Raw genomic sequence first — 13837 nt, 5'->3', positions numbered from 1 at the left:
ACAAATAAGGGAAAGAGATCAAAAGAATATGCTAATAGTTTTGGACAACCGGAATGGATTTAATCCTTGGTCGAGATTAAGACTTAATGCAAATAAATAATACGGTTTTTTAATTGTCAAAGGGCAGCAGAAACAAGTGATATACAACGTATCAAGAGAAACCATGACATATTTTAATGACAAATTTGTAAGTATTTCGTATGCTGGTAGGCTTCCCTATTGTCTAGTAAGAATAGAGATATTGAGATCATGGTAAAAATCGATAATGGTTTATAAGCAATAGATTGTGAAAACCTCAAAGTAAATATAGTATATGATGTTTCTAGCATGGCTTGCGTATGTATTTTTGAGAATCAGTTCTATTATGTACCATTTCGGATGCATTTTATGCAATGATGTGTAGATAAACGGCGGTGTTGTTTTGGGGTACCTGATACCAATTTCGCCAACAACTTAGTAGAATAAATTATTACTCATCTGGAAAGAAAACTGTTTCCGTAAGGAGGTTTCACACATCTTCTGTATCAGAAGACATTCTGGCGAACGTTGGTGAGAGCGGTTAAACTTAAAGATTACCAGCAGCAATGTTTCACGCAGAGAGTAGGTGCTAGTTGTCTAAAATGAAGTGGTGTGAAATGTATTTGAAGATCGATATTTGATGATTAACCTTGTTGACATTGGAAGTGAGCAGAAAATTATAAGAATGTTTGATTAGTGAGTTCTACTGTAGATGTGAAAACGCTATGTCATAGATGTGACAGAAATACCACCTTGACCATGGTCGACTGACTGAGTGTATTGACGACACCAGAGAACACAGTGCATCCTCCACTTCTGTCTTCATCTTGACCTTCTCACCTACGTAGCATGTCGTATTTCATCAAACACTCACTTTTGGATTCGCTCTCAGTGACCTCCTCTGCTCGCGTATATAACTCTCAACAACTGTGCATCCCTAAATAATTTCAGTGAGCTGGCTACCTGTCCCATCTGAAATTTTGGCATAAGTTTTTAGTGATGATGTCTCTCACACCTGATTTCTCTATGATCGCCTCACTCCTGATGTGCAAATTTAGCAACATTCCATAACCTCGATTTTTCGAATGTGCTTTGGGCCATTATCAGACTCACTTCCTCCCTCTTCATTGTGTACCAGCTTTCACACCTGTTGTAAATTGCAGGTAAATAGGTGTCGTTGAAGAGATTTATGCGATTGGTCGAATCCAGCTTCGTTTTGAGACCAACTTTCACATATCTATGCAATGTACTGTGACATCCAACATAATTGAAAAATATTGCAAATACTTCACGTAATTATCTCTTTATAGCACTGTTTTTCAGTAGTTGAGTTATCCTCTCTTTATACCTGTGCCTTAAACTCCCTGAAAATCAGAGAAATACGGAAGGAAGAGAAAACTAAAAGCAAAATATTGTTATAAAGAGACAATGAAATTAAATAATTACAATATTGTTAAATTATATTTGATGTCTGAATACAGAGAGTAAAGATAGGAAATTAGTTAATATTTTGGTGGATCTTAATATAGAGTTTTGTTGTAATGAATCTGTAAAGCGTGCTGACCAAAAGCATAGTGGTCAGCCGTTGACAATTGAACATAAAGATATCTTACGGTAATGGAATATTTTTGATTAATAGATATAATCACATTATAGTGTAAAATGTAAAACTTGAAAATATATTTTTCCGACACATAGTCGCAAACAATACTGTCTCCAAACTTTCCTATGCTTGAAACAGAATCATTTGATCATGAGTATAAAATATCATTACCTTATCGATTACTGTAAATTTTAACTTTACTGAATGACTGACAACATCTTCCAATCCACATTTTGCATTTGAAAAGTTTGATGCATAATAATTCTATTAAATATTTGTTGTGCAAGATTTTTTTATGTGAAGTCGTGTGTTGAAACAGATATTATTATATTTCGGAATGGTCATTTTGCCAGTTTAGCCAATAAAACATATCGATATTATTGTAATTTCACAAAATATCCGATGTGGTGAGCATGGTTTGTAAAATGGATAACTTGGAAGACAATAGATTTTATATTTCACTTTGGAAGAGAAAACTAATATTTGTAGTTGTTTAGCGATAAACATTCGTGTTAATGACATTTCTCTTTGTTTTACATTTTATATTATGTTTGCTGATAGATTAATATTGTTATTTTGGCTGATATTTCTAAAAAAGTACTTTGAAATGTATTTCAAGTATAAGCAGTCTGATTTATTTCACAGATATTTCATTACATACGCGAAACATTGCCCTTATCCAACTTACTTCTGTGATAGTTGTTGTCTATATTTCTTACTTCAAAACAGATACTGGTTGCAAGATACTATACAATAATTGACTATCTCTTCATCCTTTAACGTCTGATTTCCATGCTCCCACCTCTTGATCGGATAGCAGACGAATCTCAGTTATCCATTCTAGGTTTTATATGAGGGTATAATTTCCTAAAACAAACCATTTGATAAAGTGTCCTAGGTGCATTTTATTGTGGTACAAGCAAAAGAAACGTTGATGTCTTTCTAATAAAACCTCTAAGAAAGTCAGGAATTAAACTTTTAACTGAGAGATTGCAGCAAGAAGGAGGCAAGAGCAAAAACTGCATTATATAAGCATTATATAATAGTAAGGGTTTGTAGTATAAAATTGAAGGGATTTATGACTGATATAAGGCAGAAAGAGTTCACTTATGAAAGGAATCTGAATCACAATTATTTGGCCAATTGAAATTAGTTTCAATCCTTAATGACATGCTTTACGTGGATGTACATGCTAAGAGATCATCTATACAACTACAAAATAATTGATATGTGATGGAAAGTGTGCAGATGACTGGAATCCGCTGACTTTCTTGGTTTGAAGGACATGAGATGTCAAACTGGGATCAACACACAAAGAAGAATTGAAGTAATTGGAATGTTGTATGCCTTGATCGCTCTAAAGCATATGGTTGGGTACCATACAATTTATTGATGAAATCAATGAACTTCTTTGACATACTGGGGCAGTGTGAAGGTCTGATGATGAGCTGGTATAACAATTTCAAAAGGCAGCTCATTACAAACCATTTTACAGGGACTGTCATCGGAATTGGAGCAGGGTGCACAATATTAATCCTTCAGTTTCGAGATGTTACCTAGATCAGTAGTCTGCTCAGAAGAAATGACCCAAGTGAAAGAACAAGACAAGACATTCATGGATGACATAAAAATACTATGTAGAGACCAAAATGTTATGCAAATATTTCTGGATAGCCTGGGTGGACTGATTACTTTGTCAAGAATTTGACTTGAAGCAAATAAATAATACAATCTGTTATTTGTGGAAGATCAGCAGAACAAAGTGAAGTTCAAAGTAGCTGGAGAAACTATGATTGATTGATTGATTGATTCTAGTTTCAGCTCATGAGCTGTGGCCATGCTGAGGCACCGCATACATGCATACATTCAGGGAAAAACTTATAAAAGTTTCAGACAGTGTTGCGCTGCCTCTTTGTCCAATAATTGTAAGGGCATTAAGATGAAAACGAAAACATGGGAATGGGTTAAAAGAAAGAGAATATTCGAAACTTGCTGGCAAACGTAAGATTCAATGCTTCCAGTTTGATCTATATTTGCGTCATGCTTATATATGCTTGATTGTCAGTTATTATGTATCATTTCGGATATGTTTATGCAATAGTATGTAGATGACCAGTAAAATGTAGTTAATAAGGTTTTGTGCAAGTGTACAATGTTTCAGGATACTTGATGTCGCGGTGTCAGATTGTTTGAAGTTAGTCCAGCAATTAGAAATTGGTGTGCAGAAATTGATTTATCTAAAATAGTAAAAAGTCGTTTCTGTTTTGTTTATTCGATAGTTATTTACATAATTCTCTGATAAAATTGGTGCTGGGGCGGGCTTATCTCAATTTTGTATGTCTATTTTGTGTCGGAGAGAGAATTCTTACCACAAGTAGTTTAATTTCTACTCAGCCCTTTAATAGATCTATAACCAGAGGTAGCTGGTCATAGCCTCAGTGAAAAATACAGATCTAACCCGTCAGATATTCCATTCTTTCATTTTGTTAATCATCACACAAGGAACTGCTAAAATGTCTCGTTTTGTTGTGTACGGCGGATTGTGGTAGCAGTCAGGGTAGAATATGATATCTCTCCACCGTGCAGTTTGTAATTGTACATCTGAACTCCTTCTAGTGTTAACGACTTTTGTAATGGTCAAATTAAACATTGCCAGATAATCACGGATTTCTCTCTATAGTACTAAGCTCCACTGGTGTATATCAGTGTTTTCAGCTTGCGGGACGACTGGTGTAGCTATTTCTGTGTTTATCGACAATTAATGGGACGGAAGCGTTTTGGAAATGGTGTTGTAGGAACTGTGTGCAATATTTTAGTTAAATTAGGAAGATTTGAGTTGTTATATCACGAATTATGTCGGATGTTGCTGTTAAAAAATATTATCTCTTCATATCTTTTAACAATGTTTTAAACTTTTATTTTTGCTGTTGTCTTTTCTTAGATACAACATTAAATTTATCGTTCCATCCACTAAGCATTGTCTTTATCGAAGTAATGACTTTGGTTTTCTGCTGAGAAACCATTGTCTCTTTCTCTTTGAAGATAAATACTAGCTGCATATAACAATACAATCGAATACATCCTCATCATTTATCGTCTGATTTTCTGTCTAAAATGCATTGGATGGGCGGTCTCTACACAAGACACGTCCTATTCTGAGATACTATCCACCCCCATTGGTTGAGGGACATATGTCTCTTAAAGATACCCGCTTTTCTACCGATTGACTCTCAGGTTCAAGATCTGAAGCTCATTTCTCAACACTTCCTTCCATTTTTCTTGAGGTTCTCTCCACATTTACAGATCGGTGCTCTTTATACAGCTGATCTTATTCATACATATCACATGGCCATACTAGCACAGTCGTCTGTCTTGCGTACTACATACATGTGATAACTCTCGACTTTTATCTTAAAACGTGTCAGCATTTTATACCTGCACGCTGACAGTCACCATCCAGTGGAGCGTGCTGGTTCCATTTTGTTCACGCCTTTAAACGTCTTCTGTGTTCACTACATACATTTCACTACTATGTAGCTTACACAGCTGTTCATACACAGGCTGCCCATTGGTGATCAGAAAGTCCCACAATAATAAAATATATATTATTAATATCTAGATTTAAAATATTTTATAATAAATTTTAAAAACCTTGAAATATTTATTTCAGAGTTTCCCAAGTCTCAGAGCAAGCAGGTAAATAGGTTTACCTGAGCTATTTTGTTTGTCACAATTATTAAGAATGTGTTCTATTCATAAATTTCAATTGCATGTTTTAGCTGTAAACTGATTATATTAAAGGGATCGATATTACTGACATTTCATAAATTATCCACTCAAGTTAACATGGTTGGTAAAATGGATAATTTAGAAGAAACAATAGATTGAATATTCTCTTTTTGAACGGGGATATATAATATGTTATTCTTTTTCAGGTGAGTTAAATATTTTGCTTGCTTTACATTTTACTACGTTTACTGACTGGTTATTGTTGTTGTTATTCAAGCAGGTGCCACTCATTATCTTGTTCACGTACAAGGAAATGCATTCCGAGTTTGAATACTTGTCTTTCTTCAAGACTTGTAAATCTATCATTACATCCATTAAACATTGTCTTTATCCAAGTGGAAGATTTTCGTCTGTTGCACAGACTACCATCGCCACTTTCCCATTCATAAATATAGATACTGACTGTATGATGCAAAGCAAGCCAATGCATTCAAAGAAATGACACACGTATTGAAGGAAGAAAGGATACAAGGCATTTTAGAGAGCCTAGTTCGATATTTAAAAGATGAGAACTCATCTTGTTTGTTGTTAACACAACGTTTAGGCTGATATACCCTCCAGCCTTCATCAGGTGTCTTGAGGAAATTTCGAACCTGGAGGTATTAATAACACGCACCAAGTATGGATTCAGAACATCCGTATACCGCAAGCCGACCTTTACCGGACGATACATCAACTTCATTTCCCACCATCCTTACAGTGTAAAGAGAGGGATTGCTCAGTGCCTAAAACATCGAGTAAAGAATATAAGTAGCGATCGTGAAACCCACAACGAAGAAATGATCACGCTAAGTAACAATCTATTAAGCAACAACTACCCAAAAACATACTATCCACTCCAATTATGAAGAAAAGAGAGGATGAAACCAATAAACTGTCCACAGTCTGTCTACCTTATGTGAAAGGCCTCTCCGAAAAGATACAAAAGATATGCGGCCCATATGACATCAGGACACTATTCAAGAGTAATACAACACTTCTTCCATCTGCATTTGGTGATGATGTCGCTCAGAATTCTCTCTGATCGCTTGATTACTGATATATATATATCACCGCACTGTAATGTGACATCCGACATAATTTAACAATATTGTAATTACTTCACGTAATTATCTCTTTATAACACTGTTTCTCATTAGTTTAGTTTTCCTCTCTTATATCTGTACATTAAACTCGCTCAAATACAGAGAGATATGAAAGGAAAGGCATAGAGGAAGAATACTGTTCTAAAGAGGTAATTAAATAATTTCAATCTTGTTAAATTATGCTGGATATCTGAATACAGAGGGGATAGATAGGAAATTTGCGCATATTTTGAAGGCTCTAAATATTGTGTTAAACAGTATGAGTTACTCACCAAAGATATAGTGATCATCCGTTGACCATTTAAGATATAAATGTCGAAGAATACCAAAATACAGATTAAGAAATATAACCAAATCATACAATAAAATGTAATACGTGAAAATATTCATTTCAGATTATGGAAGAGATTTTGCCAAAAGGACCCAACTCAGTTCAAAACAATATGGTGAGTTTAAAATTATATTACCTCATCGATTTCCATAAAGATTCTGTCATATTTCACTGATAGTAAATTTACCATGACCTTGTATGAAGTACATTAGGTGTTCACAGTTTTGGGGGACATCTGATATTTCTTTCCTCTACGCCTGTGTAGAATTAATCATTACTCACTTGGGATGAAATCTATTTCATTCAGGGGTCTTCAAATATTTTCTACATGAGATGACATTCTGGTGAACGTAGATGTGGGCAGTTAAAATTAAAGATTACCAGCAGCAATGTTTCACAGAGAGAGTAGGTGTTTGTAGTCTAAAGTGAAATGAATTTGAAGATAGATATTTGATGATTAACTTTGTTGACACTGGAAGTGAGCAGAAAATTATAAGATTGTTTGATTAGTGAGTTCTACTGTAGATGTGAAAACGCCATGTCATAGATGCGTCACAACTACGCAGGTTGATGTGGGCAGTTAAAATCAAAAATTTCCAGAATCAATGTTTCACAGAGAGAGCTGGTGCTTTTTTTCTAACTATAAGTGGTGCAACCAGTTTTTGAAGATCGATATATGGTTATCCACTTGCTTGGCATTTGAGTTGAGCAGAAAACGAGAAGTTTGGTTCGTGAGGTTTACTATGGTAGAGGTGAAAACGCTATGTCATAGATGTGACAGAAATACCACCTTGACCATGATCGACTGACTGAGTGTATTGACGACACCAGAGATCACAGTGCACCCTCCACTTCTGTCTTCATCTTGACCTTCTCACCTACGTAGGATGTCGTATTTCGTCAAATACTCACTTTTGGATTCGCTCTCAGTGACCTCCTCTGCTCGTGTATATAACTCTCAACAACTGTGCATCTCTAAATATTTTCAGGGAGCTGGCTACCTGTCCTATCTGAAATTTTGGCATAAGTTTTTAGTGATGATGTCTCTCACACCGGATTTCTCTCTGATCGCCTCACTCTTGATGTGCAAATTTAGCAACACTCCCAAACCTCGATTTTTCGATTGTGTTTTGGGCCATTATCAGACTCACACCCTCCCACTTCGTCGTGTACCAGCTTTCACACCTGTTGTAAATTGCAGGTAAATAGGTGTAGTTGAAGAGGTTTATGCGATTGGTCCAATCCGGCTTCGTTTTGAGACCAACCTTCATATATCAACGCAATGTATTGTGACATCCAACATAATTTAACAATATTGCAATTACTTCACGTAATTATCTCTTTATAGCAGTGTTTTTCAGTAGTTGAGTTATCTTCTCTTTATACATGTGCCTTAAACACCCTGAGAATCAGAGAAATACGGAAGGAAAGAGAAAACTAAAAGCAAAATTCTGTTATAAAGAGACAATGAAATTAAATAATTACAATATTGTTGAATTATATTTGATATCTGAATACAAAGAGTATAGATAGGAAATTAGTTAATATTTTGGTTGCTCTTAATATAGAGTTTTGTTATATTGAAACTGTAAAACGTGCTGACCAAAAGCATAGTGGTCAGTCGCTGACAATTGAAAATAGAAATATGTCACAATTGTGAAATATAGATTATTAACAAAGATAAGCACATCATCCTATACAACGCAAATCTTGAAAATATTCATTTCAGAACATTCAACAGGAAGTATGGTATCGGGAGCCAGTACCGATTCCGGTTTTAAATCGTATTCTGGAGTAGACCAATCAGAGAATGATTGTAAGTATGAAATGATATTAATTTACCGATTTCTATACATTTCACCTTCTCCCGAGCTTTTGTATTTTAGAACGACTGAGTACAGATTCTATCCTAATTAGATTCGAAATGTTGTATAATAATTCTATTCAATATATCGATATTACTGAAAGTTCACAAAATATCCAACGAGGTTAGAGTGGTTTGTAAAATGGAAAATTGAAACGGGAATATATTTTGTATAGTTTTGAGAAAGAGAGAACTAAGCTAATTTGTTTAGGAATATAAATTTAGAGTTAATGACAGCTGTTTTTGTCACACTTTTTATCATGTTTACTTCAAGGTTATTATTGTTATTGTTGCTATTTAAACGGATGCTTCTCATAATCTAGAAGAATTGCAATGAAATGCGTTCCAAGTGTAAACTCTCTGTTTTGTTACACTGGTAGATTTTATTATTACATCCACTACACATTGTCTTTTCCCGAATAGAAAACATTTCTTTGCTACTGTGATAATCGGTATCTGCCTTCTTACTTCATGAAAGATACAGGTTGCACGATGCAAGTGAATCACAGGCAACAACCCCGACATTTATCGTCAGATTTCCAGGCTCCTATGGACTAGATGAGTTGTCACTGTCCAAGTCAGTTCTTCTTCAGAACGAAATTAGTTAATATTTTGGTGGCTCTTAATAAAGAGTTTTGTTATATTGAATCTGTAAAGCGTGCTGACCAAAAGCATAGTGGTCAGCCGTTGACCATTAAAAATAAAGATATCTTACGGTAATGGAATATTTTTGATTGATAGATATAATCATATTATAGTGTAAAATGTAAAACTTGATTGAAAATATATTTTTCCGACACATAGTCGCAAACAACACTGTCTCCAAACTTTCCTATGCTTGAAACAGAATCATTTGATGATGAGTATAAAATATCATTACCTTATCGATTACTGTAAATTTTAACTTTACTGAATGACTGACAACATCTTCCAATCCAAATTTTGCATTTGAAAAGTTTGATGCATAATAATTCTATTAAATATTTGTTGTGCAAGATTTTTTATGTGAAGTCGTGTGTTGAAACAGATATTATTATATTTCGGAATGGTCATATTGCCAGTTTACCCAATAAAACATATCGATATTATTGTAATTTCACAAAATATCCGATGTGGTGAGCATGGTTTGTAAAAGGGATAACTTCGAAGACAATAGATTTAATATTTTACTTTGGAAGAGAAAACTAATATTTGTAGTTGTTTAGCGATAAACATTCGTGTTAATGACATTTCTCTTTGTTTTACATTTTATATTATGTTTGCTGATAGATTAATGTTGTTATTTTGGCTGATATTTCTAAAAAAGTACTTTGAAAGGTATTTCAAGTATAAGCAGTCTGTTTTATTTCACAGATATTTTATTACATACGCTACACATTGCCCTTATCCAACTTACTTCTGTGATAGTTGTTGTCTATATTTCTTACTTCGAAACAGAAACTGGTTGCAAGATACTATACAATAATTGACAATCTCTTCATCCTATATCGTCTGATTTCCAGGCTCCCACGTCATGAACGGATAGAAGACACATCTCAATTAACCATTCTAGGTTTTATATGAGGGTATACTTGCCTAAAAGCACTTGATAAAGTGTCCTAGGTGCATCTTATTGTGGTACAAGCAAAAGAAACGTTGATGTCTTTCTAATAAATTCTCAAAGAAAGTCAGGAATTAAACTTTTAACTGAGAGATTGCAGCAAGAAGGAGGCAAGAGCAAAAACTGCATTATATAAGCATTATATAATAGTAAGGGTTTGTGGTATAAAATTGAAGGGATTTATGACTGATATAAGGCAGAAAGAGTTCACTTTTGAAAGGAATCTGAATCACAATCAATTGGCCAATTGAAATTAGTTTCAATCCTTAATGACAAGCTTTACGTGGATGTACATGCTAAGAGATCACCTATACACCTACAAAATAATTGATATGTGATGGAAAGTGTGCAGAGGACTGGAAATCCCTGACTTTCTTGGTTTGTAGGACATGAAATGTCAAACTGGGATCAACACAAAAAGAAGAATTGAAGTAATTGGAATGTTGTATGGCTCGATCGCTCTAAAGCATATGGTTGTGGACCATACAATTTATTGATGAAATCAATGAACTTCTTTTACATACTGGGGCAATTTTAAGGTCTGATGATGAGCTGTTATAACAATTTCAAAAGGCAGCTCATTACAAACCATTTTACAGGGACTGTCATCGGAATTGGAGCAGGGTGCACAATATTAATCCTTCAGTTTCGAGATGTTACTTAGATCAGTAGTCTGCTCAAAAGAAATGACCCAAGTGAAAGCACCAGACAAGACATTCATGGATGACATAAAAATACTATGTAGAGACCAAAATGTTATGCAAATATTTCTGGATAGCCTGGGTGGACTGATTACTTTGTGAAGAATTTGACTTGAAGCAAATAAATAATACAATCTGTTATTTGTGGAAGATCAGCAGAACAAAGTGAAGTTCAAAGTAGCAGGAGAAACTATGCATACGTTTAGGGAAAAACTTATAAAAGTTTCGACACTGGTGCGCTGCCTGTTTGTCCAATCATTGTAAGGACATTAAGATGAAAACGAAAACATGGGAATGGGTTAAAAGAAAGAGAGTATTCGAAACTTCTTGGCAAACGTAAGATTCAATGCTTCCAGTTTGATCTATATTTGCGTCATGCTTATATATGCTTAATTGTCAGTTATTATGTATCATTTCGGATATGTTTATGCAATAGTATGTAGATGACCAGTTAAATGTAGTTAATAAGGTTTTGTGCAAGTGTACAATGTTTCAGGATACCTGCTGTCACGGTGTCAGATTGTTTGAAGTTGTCCAGTAATTAGAAATTGGTGTGCAGTAATTAATTGATTTATCTAAAATAGTAAAAAGTCGTTTCTGTTTTGTTTATTCGATTGTTATTTACTTCATTCTCTGATAAAATTCGTGCTGGGGCGGGCTTATCTCAATTTTGTATGTCTATTATGTGTCGGAGAGAGAAATCTTACCATGTGTAGTTTAATTTCCACTCAGCCCTTTAATAGATCTATAACCAGAGGTAGCTGGTCATAGCCTCAGTGAAAAATACAGATCTAACCCGTCAGATATTCCATTCTTTCATTTTGTTAATCATCACACAAGGAACTGCTAAAATGCAGCGTTTTGTTGTGTACGGCGGATTGTGGTAGCAGTCAGGGTACAATATGATATCTCTCCACCGTGCAGTTTGTAATTGTACATCTGAACTTCTTCTAGGGTTAACGAATTTTGTAATGGTCAAGTTAAACATTGCCAGATAATCACGGATTTCTCTCTATAGTAGTAAGCTCAACTGGTGTATATCAGTGTTTTCAGCTAACGAGACGACTGGTGTAGCTATTTCTGTGTTTATCGACAATTAATGGGACGGAAGCGTTTTGGAAATGGTGTTGTAGGAACTGTGTGCAATATTTTAGTTAAATTAGGAAGATTTGAGTTATTATATCACGAATTATGTCGGATGTTGCAGTTAAAAAATATTATCTCTTCATATCTTTTAACAATGTTTTAAACTTTTATTTTTGCTGTTGTCTTTTCTTAGATACAACATTAAATTTATCGTTCCATCCACTAAGCATTGTCTTTATCGAAGTAATGACTTTGGTTTTCTGCTGAGAAACCATTGTCTGTTTCTCTTTCAAGATAAATACTAGCTGCATATAACAATACAATCGAATACATCCTCATCATTTATCGTCTGATGTTCTTTCTAAAATGTATTTGATGGGCGGTCTCTACCCAAGACACGTCCTATTCTGAGATACTATCCACCCCCATTGGTCGAGGAACATATGTCTCTTAAAGATACCCGCTTTTCTACCGATTGACTCTCAGGTTCAAGATCTGAAGCTCATTTCTCAACACTCCCTTCCAGTTTTCTTGAGGTTCTCTCCACATTTACAGATCGGTGCTCTTTATACAGCTGATCTTATTCATACACATCACATGGTCATACTAGCACAGTCGTCTGTCTTGCGTACTACATACATGTGATAACTCTCGACTTTTATCTTAAAACGTGTCAGCATTTTATACCTGCACACTGACAGTCACCATCCAGTGGAGCATGCTGGTTCCATTTTGTTCAAGCCTTTACACGTCCTCTGTGTTCACTACATACATTTCCCTACTATGTAGCATACACAGCTGTCCATACACAGGCTGCCCATTGATGATCAGAAAGTCCCACAATAATAAAATATATATTATTAATATCTAGATTTAAAATATTTTATTATAAATTTGAAAAACCTTGAAATATTTATTTCAGTGTTTCCCAAATCTCAGAACAAGCAGGTAAATAGGTTTACCTGAGCTATTTTGTTCGTAGGAATTATTAAGAATATGTTCTATTCCTAAATTCCAATTGCACGTTTTAACTGTAAACTAATTAAATTAAAGGGATCGATATTATTGACATTTCATAAATTATCCACTCAAGTTAACATGGTTGGTAAAATGGATAATTTAGAAGAAACAATAGATTGAATATTCTCTTTTTGAACGGGGATATATAATATGTTATACTTTATCACGTGAGTAAAAGATTTTGTTTGTTTTACATTTTACTACGTTTACTGACTGGTTATTGTTGTTGTTATTCAAGCAGGTGCCACTCATTATCTGGTTCACTTACAAGGAAATGCATTCCTAGTTTGAACACTTGTCTTTCGTCAAGACTAGTAAATCTATCACTACATCCATTAAACATTGTCTTTATCCAAGTGGAAGCCTTTCGTCTGTTGCACAGACAACCATTGCCACTTTCCCATTCATAAAAGTAGATACTGACTGTATGATGCAATGCAAGCCAATGCATTCAAAGAAATGACACACGTATTGAAGGAAGAAAGGATACAAGACATTTTAGAGAGCCTAGTTCGATATTTAAGAGATGAGAACTCATCTTGTTTGTTGTTAACACAACGTTTAGGCTGATATACCCTCCAGCCTTCATCAGGTGCCTTAGGGAAATTTCGAACCTGGAGGTATTAATAACACGCACCAAGTATGGATTCAGAACATCCGTATACCGCAAGCCGACCTTTACCGGACGATACATCAACTTCATTTCCCACCATCATTACAGTGTAAAGAGAGGGATTGCT

At 34.8% G+C, this 13837-nt stretch overlaps 1 protein-coding gene across 1 annotated transcript in view; it reads left to right on the top strand.

Moving 5' to 3' along the window:
* LOC115231392 (E3 ubiquitin-protein ligase MIB2-like) overlaps window positions 1-13025 on the top strand; it is a gene marked incomplete at its 3' end in the record, with an annotated part of 34731 nt that extends 21706 nt beyond the window's left edge. The window contains exons 7-9 of the mRNA XM_036500064.1: window positions 6891-6941; window positions 8556-8642; window positions 13000-13025. Of these exons, the coding sequence (XP_036355957.1) occupies window positions 6891-6941; window positions 8556-8642; window positions 13000-13025 (164 nt within the window). The remainder of the gene's footprint in view (window positions 1-6890; window positions 6942-8555; window positions 8643-12999) is intronic.
* Window positions 13026-13837: the final 812 nt, after the last annotated feature.

The sequence above is a fragment of the Octopus sinensis genome, unplaced genomic scaffold, assembly GCF_006345805.1.
Source record: "Octopus sinensis unplaced genomic scaffold, ASM634580v1 Contig18399, whole genome shotgun sequence".
Lineage (NCBI taxonomy): Eukaryota > Metazoa > Mollusca > Cephalopoda > Octopoda > Octopodidae > Octopus > Octopus sinensis.
Note: the sequence above shows the minus strand (reverse complement) of the source record. Positions and strands in the feature narration are given on the sequence as shown.